We start from the raw sequence: 13,281 nt of genomic DNA on the forward strand, positions 1-13,281 counted from the left end.
ACCTGACCTGTTGGCTTCTGACTACATTTAAGGCTGGGAGACAAGTAGGGAGGTAGGATGGCAGAAAGGATAGTCCTTTGTTTTTGAACATTTAGATGGTACCCCAATGGGGGCTCTTATAAACAGTTTTTCTGTTACAGATCATAGATTTTTAAAGATAAATCTGCTCTATAATTATTTACTTTCTTATCATCTTGAGACCCTGAATAAAATTAATAGTCTCAGTGCTTTCCCATGCAGCCTTCCACTTATCAAAACCTTAGAAAAATACTACACTTATATCATATTGTTTGGGTGGAGGTAAGATGGGATTATTCCCTAGCTTGATTTCAGTAAATAATTCTATCAGGATCTTTTATGTAACCATTTACTGCTAGTTATTTTGCCTCTACAGGTTTTAACCTGTAGAAGCCCCAAATAATTACTTTTTGCCCTTCCATAACACCTAAACTCAATTGTGTCAATTCAATTTCTTTAATGTCAAAATAAATCACACTGATTATGAGATATCAAATTCACTAATATTGATTAATATTATTTAAGTGAACATTTGGGTAGTTTATCCTTAATTTTATATCTTAAGATTTTAAATGAAGTATTTGCTTATTTCCTGCTTTAACTCTTTTTATTGTGGTAGAGATGGTTGTTCCTCTTTTTATTTGGTAGGGAGAATTCACCCCAGAAAAAAATATTCTGGAAATTACCATAGAAAGAACCTTGGTGTCAACCAAATCACTTCCCAATTTTTGTTAATTTTGTTTCTTACTAAGACATATGATGACATCACATTTGAACAAAATATTCTACTAGGAATTGAATTTCTTCTGGAATTTATGAAATGATAGATTTTTTGATGTTAGGCTACTTGTCGTATGCAAATTTCTGTTCACACAATTCTCCACCCTTCCTTGTAATTCATTGGTGCTAGCTAAGTGTGTGCTGTTGTTTTTACCTTTAAATTAATGACAACATAAGTTAAAATAACTGGCTCATTCTTATTTCAAAGTCATTTTGGATAAATCAGGTGTAAATAAATCTATACTCCTGACAGTCTGTTTCTCGGAACATGGATCTCAAGAGAGTGTGGGAGCTGGGGAAGAGGATTATGTGATAAAATAAATGGTAAAAATGCTGTTTCTAAGGTTCCCTCTTAAAAATTTACAAAGTGTATTAGCATAATACAGACTCTGGGAAGCCCTGAAGTAAAAACATCCTTGTTTTCTTAATCCAGTCTCCCAAACGTATTGACAATAGATGTGTGCGTGTTTATGTGCTAATAACCCTGTAACAATCCAAACAGCTGGATTTCACATGACACACTGACAAATACGGACTTTTATAAGTGAAACAATGTGGTTTACTGTTTGCAAATTGCTATAGAGTTAGTAGCTACCGAATGACGCGGGTAGATCCAATCTGAAAACAATCTCTCTCAGCACATGGAAGCTTTTCAAGTGCCTAGGTGAAAAATAGACAGTAATTTAAAGATCAAATGCAAACATTCTTCATTTAAAAATAGGACAGGAAAGGAAGGAGAAACGTCCTGTTGTGACAGTTCTGGGCTTCATTCAGTGCTTTTCTTTTTCAGCTGGGCACCAAAGAAGGTTACCTCACCAAACAGGGAGGCCTGGTCAAGGTAAGGAAGTATGGTTTTGCTCATGCCAGCCACAGAAAAAGAAAACACGTCATGTAGATTCAATTCGCATCTTGATAGTTTTTCTTGGAAGCATAATTGCCTGCTCATTTTAACCCACTTATAATATTTACCTGACTCAAGAGTCCATTTTATGGCTCATTAGTCGAAATTCTGGAAAATGACTTGACTATTCTTCGACAAAGCCCTGCATAGGTATAGCCTATAGTTAAAAGTCAATAAAATACAGTCCTCTTAATGGAATGATTGAGGATGAAGATAGCAAGTTAACCTAGAACATCTTTCGTTCTTTTTCTAAAACAAGAAGTCAAAATTGTATAAAATGTTTGCTTAAAGATAGGCCCAAAACATCACTGATGCTACTGAAACTATGTTATAAAATCCAAAGAAAAACATAATTTAGGTTTTTACAAGTTCAGAGTATCCAAATGTTCCCCATTTATGAGATTGTGCTTTTAGAATTCCTTTGTTTCATCTGGATGTGCCAAGAAGACCTTCATAGAATGTGCCTGTTCCTTCTTATTTTAAGATTCACAGTATTTAACCTCTCACAGGTACTGGCGTGCTTGGAATTAGCCTAAATAATTTCGTTATTTGTGTCCCTTCTAGATCAAATGCTCCCTGAGGACAGAGAGTATTCATATTCATAGCATACTTATGTTTAAATCCTCTGTTACTTCTTTTAACTGGGCACATTGCCACACAGGATAGAGTAGGATGCTGTTTGCATGTAAGAGGGTAACAGTGGGCTGCGACGGTTTTTACCACTGATACCTTGGAGTTCTTAGGCAAGGTTTAGAATAGCATGTGAGTCAGGGTTCCTAAACCTCAGTTTTCTTATCTGTAAGACAAGAATAATAACACTGGCATTGTATGTGAGGATTGAGTATAATATATAAAGCCTCCAACGATAGTGTATCGTCCATATTAGGTACTCAAAGAACAATATTTATCTTTATTATAGGGTTAATAAAATGGAAATTGTAGTGGTTTGTTATAAATCACATGAATATTTATGATAGACTTAATTCTTTTTGTATTTAAAAATATACTAATGATATATCTGCTTTCATTTTTGTTATAAATCATATTCAATATTTACGATAGACTAATTCTTTTTGTATTTAAAAATATACTAATGATATATCTGCCTTCATTATGAGCTTAATGCAAGAAATTATTTTAATTTTTATAGATATTTTGAAACTTTTTTTCTCAGAAATGACACACAAGAATTTTTTCGGGGTTATAGTATTTAATTTTTTAGATACTTTTAAAATGAAAGTAAATCATCTGGTTCAAATATTGCATTCCTGCATTCAAAACTTTGTGTGTGTGTTTCTGTGTGTGTGTTTTTTTCTCAGACCTGGAAAACAAGATGGTTTACTCTGCACAGGAATGAACTGAAATACTACAAAGACCAGATGGTGAGAAACGTGATAATATATTTTTCCTTTAAAAATCAATTCTCTAGATGAAAGAAACTTATGTCTTTAAAATCTCTGAAATTATTTTTATATCCACCTGAAACACCTAATAAATGATTGGAGATATGAAATCTTGATTCCTGAAATGAACAGAGTTATTTTGCAAAGATGAGATGTGTATCCCAGAAATTGCTCTCTTGGATTGGCTATAGTTCCCCAGAGCACATAATTCCCTCTGTTTAGGGCAATGTAATTATTCTTTTGCCGCAATTTATTAACTGTCTCTCTGCAGCAATTTGTCCCTTTATTAAAAATACAGTCTGTCCATTTCCCATGCCCATTTCATTAAGCCAATTTAAAATTATTTTTTCTCACTTTTCTAAAATTTCTAAGAAAGTAGAAGTTTTTAAAAAATGAGAGAAAAATATGCCTCTCTTCCATGTGTTAAAATCCATCTTCATCAGTAAATTGATAAAGGCAGTATCTTAACGTCCAGTTTTATGAAAGGCTCATTCCAAAACCAAGGATTTCCCGTGGTAGGGCTTTTCTATTGTCAGTCTTGTTAGTGAAATTTGACAATTGCACATAGTGGAAGACTTGTGAGTGGAATAAGTGAGGGACAGATTTGTCTGTTTTCTGTTTTGTTTTGTTTTGTTTTTGTTTTTGTTTTAAGATGATATATGTTGCTTTTTATTTTATTTAGTCACCAGAACCAATTCGGATCCTAGACCTAACAGAATGTTCAGCTGTACAATTTGATTATTCACAAGAAAGAGTAAACTGTTTTTGGTAAGTCGTTTTATTAAGAAAACATTTTTTAATGTCTTCTTGCCAGACACTTATTTTGGCTAAGGAATAGAAAGCTGTATATCTCAATGTCTACAAAGTTCAGATCTGAGGGGCATGCCTACATATTAGGAGTATTTTCAGCTGAGCGTGACATAACACCTCATTTAAAGTAGCTTAAACAAACAGGCAGGCCAGTTCAGCTTACATTGTGTACTGGAGAAGTATGACTCACATAGAGGATGCCATTTACATCTTAGACAATTTAATTTCTTTGAGGCTCTCTCCCCCATTTTAATTATAACTTTGTTGACTCTAATGATAGGTGATTTGTATTTTTATGACGATATCTGGCAGAAGGCACAAAAATATTTTTTTCTAACATAATCAGTATATTATAAAAATGTTCTAACTGGGAGAAGAGTCTTGAGAAAGGCATGTCTTATTTCCCACTACCTTTTATTTTAAAGTTTTTCAAGCACACACAAGTTGAAAGACATACGTTTATATACCCTCCATCAGCAGTTATTAATATATCTTGCCATATTTGCTTTATCCCAGTCTATCCACTTTTTTTTTTTCCTGAATCAATTGAAAGTAATTTGCAGACATCATGGCACTTTACCCCTAAAGACTTGAGTATGTGTCTCCTAAGAATAAAATATCACCTATACGACTACAATATCATTATTACACCTGAGGAAATTAATGTTAATTCTATAATATCAACTGAGAATGGGTGTCTTGTTTAAAATTTGCACAGACATGCCCTATGAGCTAGCAGAGCTTTATTTTTCTCATATATCCAAAAACCAGGAGGCAAGCAGCTATGGTGACAAGGTCAGGTCCAGGGTCTCTACAGTTCTCCTGGCCTTTTCTCATGCTGGCTACTTCAGGATTCAAGTGTCTACTACACCTGTAGGTCTCATGTTTTCAACAAAGTACAAAGAAAGATGTAGGGATGGTATCAGCCATGTGTGTCCCTTTTTATCAGGAAAACCAATGTTTCTCCAGAATCTCCCCTATGAGATTTTCTCTTATATCTCATTGGCCAAGACCAGGTGTCATGGCCATCCCCAGCAGCTGGTGATAATTGGCTTAAACAAATTAGGATTTATTGCTTGGGGTTCTGTTAGCAAGAGAAAGGAAAAAGTATCTGTATTAATTGGCAGTTAATAATGTCTCCCATAGGGAGTACCAAACAATGACAATTACAGAAACCAGTTTTCGAGTATATGCACTCTATCACTCCTCCCCACCACTGTCCACTCACCCTCCACTAGACCTCACATCAAGGTATTACCTTCTATGCACAAGGACTTACCTCTTACCTATTCAATATTAATTGCTGGCATCAACAAAATATACAGCGTAGGCTTTAAGAAACCCTCCTGAAGGCTTTTTTTCACAAAAAGAGAAAAGATTTTTAGTATTTTGCATCTCAACTGTAAGTACAGGAAGTATGTTCAATGTGTAATTTAGGGCTGACCTTATTATCACTTGCATAATTTTAACTAGGTAATCAGACACAGTCAAATGAAAAATTACTCTATATCTAGGAAAAGTATTTTGTGCCAGTAGGAAAGTTCATATCCCTGAAGCAGAGATTGACTCTTGTTCAGAGATGGGAGAAATAACTGATTGAGTTTTGTTGTCTCTTTTTACTGTCTCGATAGTTGAAATTGCCAACAACCACAGAAGGCAGAGTTATCCTCATTGAAGCAAGCTAACACAAATGAGTTCTTTTTAGCAAACTTTCCTGTCTTGCTTATTCTTTGAATCATAGCACAAGGTTTTGAGAGATCTTTGAGAGAACAGCTGAATAAATACAGAAGTATTAGAGTTAGCCTAAGACATAAACCACAAAAGGATCTGGGGGTGTCCTGAACATGCTTCTTTCTTCTTCAAAGTCTTATTCGAGTATATACATCTGACCTGGAGTAGTAATATGAATCTACAACTTCCTTAACATTTCTGCAGTTTGCTAGCAGTAATAGGTCCATATATACCAGCTCTTCAAGGTACTTACCTGGATCCTTTATCAATTCATTTTTCCCTTGCAATACTCTAATTAGTGTTCAACATATATATATATAGCTAATCAACCTATATATATATAGTGAGAGAGAGAGAGAGCTAATCATCTGCAATATCTTATGTTCTTTCTTTTGTCCTATTAGTTTGGTATTTCCATTCAGGACATTTTATCTCTGTGCAAAGACCGGAGTAGAAGCTGATGAGTGGATCAAGATATTACGCTGGAAACTGGTGAGAGTTTTAAGCCTTCAGATGTCGAGTCTTGAGAAATAACATGTTGATGATTTCAAACATATTTCTATCAAAAGAATCACACTATCCCCGAGAATCAAAGAGGTGTCTGGGTGCCTACTTCCAGGCTTGCGGAACAGTCTGTTAATTCTTCTGGGACATGAGAAGAGATGAAGACAGGGTTGTAAAAAAGGAAGAATTAAGCTGTATTTGGGTCTTAGACATAGAGCCTTAGCCTAATAACCACCTATCAGACTTCCTTTAAGGTGTGTCAGTTAGTTCAGCTTTATCTGGAGGGGGACATTTAGGACTAGAAGGTCTGACAGAGGAAAGCCGACCTATTTCTCTAGTTGAAAAGCCTCTTAAATTGTTAGAGAAGAAAGTTTGCCAGAGGAACTTAGCTTAGTTTCCAGTGTAAGCATCACTTTGTACAGGTCAAGGACAAAAGCTGGTTTATTTTGTCTGCTCTCTATATATCTCCCGGGGAGAAGACTGAGTGAGTACTTACAAAACTTCACCAATCTTCTACGTGTTTTTCACGTGCTTGCAAATTAGTGAGTTGTTAGCCAAGAACTTGTCCTTAAAGCTGACTAAAATTTCCTATAAATACCATCTTGAAAGCTTTGATTATTTCTTTTTTTTTTGTTTGAGACAGAGTCTCGTTCTGTTGCCCAGGCTGGAGTGCAGTGGTGTGATCTTGGCTCACTACAACTTCTGCCTCTCGGGTTCAAGCGACTTTCGTGCCTCAGCCTCCCTAATAGCTGGGATTATAGAGCCCGCCACCATGCCCAGTTAATTTTTATATTTTTAGCAGAGACGGGGTTTCACCATTTTGGCCAGGCTGGTCTCGAACTCCTGACCTCAAATGATCCATGGCCTCAGCCTCCCAAAGTGCTGGGATTACAGGTGTGAGCCACCATGCCCAGCCAGATGATTTCAAACATAAAACATTTTTCTTAACTAGTTTTTGTAAAATTGTCTCATATGTGAAAATTCCTTTCTAGATACTGAGACTTTTGCTTTCAATTATCTTTTCAGTTTGAAATTCAAATAAGTATACCATTCATTTTTAAATTGTTCCAATGTATTTATTATTCAGTGAGGGATAATTTGCCTTGTGAAACTTTTGCTCAGATATGAATTAATTTCTTATTCTTTCTATTTTTAATTATCAAAGTAACACAGAATCATTATACAAGAATTATAGAACAATATATCAAGTATACACACTTTTAGACTTCTCTCTGTACAAATAAATATTTAAAAACAAAATTTAATCACTTGCTAGCAGTAAAAACTACAATGATGTACCACTACACACCCTTCAGAATGGATAAACTGAAGACTGTCAATATCAAGTATTAACATGAATGCAAAGGAACTAGAACTCTCCTACATTGCTAGAGGGAATGAAAATGTGTATGACTACTTTGAAAAATTGCTTGGCAGTTTCTTTTAAAACTATACGTATGCTTACACTATAATTCAGCATTTTCACGCTGAGGTGTATAAGAGAAATGAGTGCATGTATCCACTAAAAAACGTTACGATAATGTTCATAGCATCTTTATTGATAATATACAAACTACAAACAAAACAAATCACTTGCTGGTGTTCTATATCTGCTCACTTCACTTAGCAATATATTGTGAACATTTTTTCATATTAATTTTAGATCTATATTTTTCTTTTGACTCATTGAATACTATTGCATTTTATAGATTACTATAAGTATTAGACCAATTCCCAATTTGTACATGTTTTAGCAATCACTTTACAATATGTGTCCTAAAAAAAATGCAGAAAATTTTTCTGGACACACGATAATTAGCTTGTAGTTGGGGGTGGGCACATGATAATTAACTTATAGTTGTATGACATCCTTACTAATCAAATGTCTTATTTAATATTTGTTAGAATCCAGGGTTCATTACAATCACTCAATAATGGATACACGTGTGTGTGCTTTATTACAGTCACAAATAAGAAAACAGCTCAACCGAGGGGAAGGTACGATCCGATCTCGGTCGTTCATCTTTGAATAGATCTTTCTTGCCAAAGACTGCTCTGGCCCAGGAGCAAGGTGGAATGTTCCCTGATGCTGTGATGTGCAGCAGGCTTCAAATGAAAACCAGCTAAGGATTTTCCTTTAAAAACAAATCAGAAGCAGTTGCTGATTGGGACCCATATACCACGTTGCTGATTCACGTTGCTGCCCCTCCATGATGTTGCCATCTCCTTGAGAATGCTGAAGCAATCACCATTCTGATAGAAAGTGCTTAAACCACCACTCTTAGGTCTGCTCACTCGTAGAACACACAATGGAGGAGGAAGGGTTTTTGTTTTCACTCATTGTGGTCCCCAAGCCTATTGACACTAGTTGCCTAGAGTCCCACTCTGAGTCATGGTCAGCCTGTCTGACATCCAGGTTGTGCTATTAACCAGGAAGGAAACCGATACTTAGAAGCTTAGATGACTTCTGCAGGATTTGTACTGAGACAGCAAACATCATTTATTTTCAGGGAAGAGGTTTTTTTTTTTTTTATTTTATTTTAATTTAATTTTCCCTCTTTATACAAAAAAAAAGAACATTTCCAAAACTAAAATGGAAAATGCTTGTGGCATTTATTTTCTCTTTTTAAAAGGTTCAGAAATTTGGTGAGTCCTTTGCTTCTAATGATAAAACTGTGAGAGCTAGATGTCCTATGGGCAATTAAGTAGTGTAATAAAGGTAAATGAAGGTACAATTTTTAAGGCATTATTTTCACCCTTTGGGGGTAAACGTTTTAAAGAGTGAGAAAGCATAAATTGAGGAAGGGTGATAAAGCAGTAGGTAACTTTTAGTTTAATAATAGTTATTGTCATGAGGGTAATCATAATAGACACTTGTAAGCACTGAGCTATCTTTAACCATTTCTCCAAATGGACCAAAAGACACTTCTCAAGGACAGTGTATTTTAACAATTCCTTTCCCAGAATTAGTTGTATAGGGTTGACCCAAGAGATGTAAGAAAAATCTTGCATTGCTCCCTAAGCACCCCGGGCCTTACTAAAGAGCAACTTCTATTTCCAGTTGGGGGAGTAACACTAAAGCTACATGAAATATGTAATAATGATAGGTAATAATATGTTCCAAAGCTTTTTCAAACTAGAATAAGGAGACAAACAGAAGAATGAGATACTGATGTCCACAGTTCATTGGTAGACTCTAACCCCTTCTGTTATTTTTTTAATACTATTTTTGTTTAGATAGAAGTTTCAAAGAAGATAAAAACGCTTGAAGAGCCTGAGAGTAAAAAGATTATGATGCAAAGTTATCATATAAACTGCTCTTGCAGTCCAAAGGGATACCTGGTTAAAGAAGTTTCTTATTTAAACATCTAAGACTCAGAAATTACATTAAATTTTTGTATATTTCAACACCATTTTAAATGTATTTTGTTATGTTTGTATTATATGGGATAAAGCAAATGTTGAGTTAAAATGCATTGTGTCATTTGTAAAGTAAGAAGTTACTGGCCGGGCGTGGCGGCTCAAGCCTGTAATCCCAGCACTTTGTGAGGCCAAGACAGGCAGACCACTTGAGGTCAGGAGTTCGAGACCAGTCTGGCCAACATGATGAAACCTTGTCTTTACTAAAAATACAAAAATTAGCTGGGCACGGTGGCAGGTGCCTGTAATCCCAGATACTCAGGAGGCTGAGGCAGGAGAATTGCTTGAAACCAGGAGGTGGAGGTTGCAGTGAACCAATATCGTGGCACTGCACTCCAGCCTGGGTGACAAAGTGAGACTCCGTCTCAAAAACAACAACAACAACAAACAAACCAGAAGTTACAAATGAATCCTCAAGGATGTGTATGGTTCTATGTTTGTTTTCTTAGAAACAAATGTGTTTCTTTGTGTGTAATACTGTGTTTTACTATGTTTACCTTTTATAAAACATAACCTGTTTATTTATATTCTTTGACTCTGTTTATTAAAAAGAGCATGATTTTGCTGTGTATGTACTATTTTGCTATTAAATATATTTTAATATTTGTAACTTGAAAGAAATATACAACTGATTAATATAATAAATAGCAATGAAGAATTCACTTCAGTTAGACTATTAACCACAAAGGATTGGAAGTTGAAGAAATAGTCCAAGACCTCAAGGAGTTCTTGGTTGAATATGGACAAAACGATAAACATATATATATATATATATATATATATATATATATAGCAGTAAATAAGACAATTACTGTAAGAGAAGTACATAAAGCTATATGATGGAACAGGTGCTTCAGCAGGGGATAAAACAATTTGTTGGAGAGTTTTGACATGAAAAGGGTGCGCTAACATGTATCTGCTATGTAATTAGTACTAGGCTAGGTGTTTTGCCTGCCCTCAGCATTCCTGCAAAGAAATGATTCTAACTCCTAAGTGGAGCCTGTGAGGGTTCCTCAGCTATTTCTCCAAGTCCAAAAAGAGGGAGGATGTTTTGTGCCAATGGCAGATCAGAGCGGGGGAATATGGGAGAAAAGAGAGTCGGATATCTGCATTATGACCTGTCTGCTAACAGGTATGAACTTATTAAGACAGAGTATTAGCAGTTATTCTCAGAATTCCCTCTGGGAAGATCTTGGCCCACAGGAGCAGTTTTCTCTGGACGAATGGAGACACCAGCATGGTGAGAGAAGGCTAATACAGATGGTCCCTGACTTATCATGATTTGATTTAGGATTGTTCAACTTCACAAAGGGTCTATTGGGGTATTAAATACATTTCCTCCTTTGATATCTTTGATTTAATTTGACCTTATTGGGATGGAACCCCACCATAAGTCAAGGAGCATCTGTACTATTTCTGGGGGAAACCTTCACCCTATGCCAGAACAGCTGGACATCAGAGAACTCAGTAGGGCAGGACCCTTCTTTTCCCAACCACATGGCATGCAAGAGAGTGGTTTCCTCTCTCCTTATTTCTCACAAGTGCTTGGCATGCAGGTCAGGGCATTATGCTCTGTCCCTGTTTCAGGCAGAAAGCAAGAGAACTATTATACGGAGAAGGTCAGTTCTACTTCCTTCCTTTTCCACTACTTCAGATCCTCTGCAGCAAATCCATGTTTCTACCAAACTCTTCCTAGTCAAGTATACTACATAGCAGAGTGCCAGGCTGAGCCTACGTTCTGCTCACTATGAATTCAGGCTGTCTGACCATAATGTCAAGCAGAGTTTCTTAAACCATCTGCGGCAAAGCATCTGATTTTCTTTCTTTCTTTCTTTCTTTTTTTCAATTTATAATCTATCACAGACTGAGATCTCATAAAATTCAATAAATTACTAGAAAAATCAAGCAAAAAATACAAATATCACAATCCCAGTTTACTATTATCAGATTCAACAGACACAAAGTTACTATGTTAAATTGTTGTAAGTTTTTCAACACTTAAAACAGGCATTTCTGTACTTATCTTGCTAGCAAAGAGTGTGCACAACAGCCCAGTCTGTGGACCACGTTTGAGTAGCATAGGTCTAGCTGACTGGCAGGTAAAAGGAAATAGCCTTCTTGAGAAAGAATTCACCTGAAGACAGAAAGGGTTGAAGTGCACATGTTTTGTTGATGGAATATGGGCATCATTAGAGGGGAAAGGTGATTCAGAGCACATTCTTGACTGTTACTCAGTCCTTCCTTAGCAAAATCTAAAGGAGCTATTTCACCAGAGTCTCCAGTGCACAGACAATGAGATAGTAAGTTGTGTCACATTTTCAGCTGTGAACAAAGATGGCACCCTTGGCCTTAAGCAAGGGTTGTGTGCCCTTGTAGACAACAGCAGCCATAACCTAACTTAGCAGTAGCAACAATGGCCAGGGTTGTGGGGCATAATCATCCCAGACAGCAAGAACAAAGAAAATAAAATAATGGCAGATGCCATGTGGTTTCAGGAGTACATGTGAAGGGTCCATGAGGACTTCCAGAAATATCTGGGAGGCATTTGAGAATGACCATATTTTCCACAGAAAAAGCAAGATTGGAGCCAGAGAAGTTAGCCCAGCAGGTCCCTGATCCCATCTTATGATTATTTCCCCTGTTCCAGATGCATCATTGGTATAGCCATCCAGGAATACCTTGAAGATATTGCAGGTTTGGATCCACACCACTACAATAAAGAAAATACTGCAATAAAGTAAGTCCCACCATTTTTTGTTTCCCAATTCATACTAAAGTTATTACTAAAAAAATTATAATGATCATCTGAGCTTTCAGCAAGTTGCAGTCGTTTTGCTGGTGGAGAGTCTTGCCTGGAAGGTGATGACTGTTCACTGATCAGGTGATGCTTGCTAAGGGTTGGGGTGGCTGCAGCAATTTCTGAAAATAAGACAAAAATGAAGTTTGCCACATCAATTGATTCTTCCTTTCCTGAAAGCTTTCATTGTAGCATAAGATGCTGATTGATAGCATTTTACTAACAGTAGAATTTCTTTCAAAATTGCAGTCATTCCTCTCAAACTCTGCAACTGCTTTATCAACTAAGTTTATGTAACATTCTAAATCTTTTATTGTCGTTTCAACAAGTTCACAGCATCTTCAGCAGAAGTAGATTTTATCTCAAGAAATGACTTTATTTGCTCATCCATGAGAAACAACTCATCATCCATTGAATTTTAATCATGAGATTGCAGCAATTCAGACCCATCTTCAGGCTTCACTCTTAATTCTAGTTCTCTTACTATTTCCGTCACATCTGCTACTTCATCCAGTAAGTCTTGAACCTCTCATAGTCATTCATAAGGGCTGAAATCAAGTTCTTCTCAACTCCTGCTAATGTTGATATTTTGACCTCCTCCTGTAATCACAAATATTCTTATCTTTGTTTGTTCTTTGGGTTCTGGGTGTTTTTTTTTTTTTTTGAGATGAGGTCTCACTCTGTCACTCAGGCGGGAGTGTAGTGGTGTGATCTCAGCTCACTGCAATCTCCGCCTCCTGGGTTCAAGCGATTCTCCTGGCTCAGCCTCCCAAGTAGCTGGGACTACAAGTGTGCACCACCACACCCTGCTAATTTTTGTATTTTCGGTAAAGACAGGATTTCACCATGTTGGCCAGGCTGGTCTTGAACTCCTGACCTCCTCTTGGGAGGCCTTGGCCTCCCAAAGTGTTGGAATT

General features: G+C 36.4%; 1 protein-coding gene across 2 annotated transcripts in view; it reads left to right on the forward strand.

Annotated features, from left to right (window-relative positions):
* Positions 1-13,071, forward strand: part of DAPP1 (dual adaptor of phosphotyrosine and 3-phosphoinositides 1) — a 59,067-nt gene extending 45,996 nt beyond the window's left edge. Inside the window, exons 5-10 of one of the 2 annotated variants that reach the window (XM_015450684.4) lie at positions 1,589-1,636; positions 3,019-3,081; positions 3,785-3,870; positions 6,048-6,135; positions 8,112-8,145; positions 12,215-13,071. In XM_015450684.4, the coding sequence (XP_015306170.1) occupies positions 1,589-1,636; positions 3,019-3,081; positions 3,785-3,870; positions 6,048-6,135; positions 8,112-8,145; positions 12,215-12,231 (336 nt within the window). In that variant the 3' untranslated portion in view covers positions 12,232-13,071. Of the gene's footprint in view, positions 1-1,588; positions 1,637-3,018; positions 3,082-3,784; positions 3,871-6,047; positions 6,136-8,111; positions 10,144-12,214 lie in introns of those variants that run through there. The other variant, XM_005555532.5, reaches the window with a different exon arrangement.
* The last annotated feature ends 210 nt before the right edge of the window (positions 13,072-13,281 follow it).

The sequence above is a fragment of the Macaca fascicularis genome, chromosome 5 (genome assembly GCF_037993035.2).
Source record: "Macaca fascicularis isolate 582-1 chromosome 5, T2T-MFA8v1.1".
Lineage (NCBI taxonomy): Eukaryota > Metazoa > Chordata > Mammalia > Primates > Cercopithecidae > Macaca > Macaca fascicularis.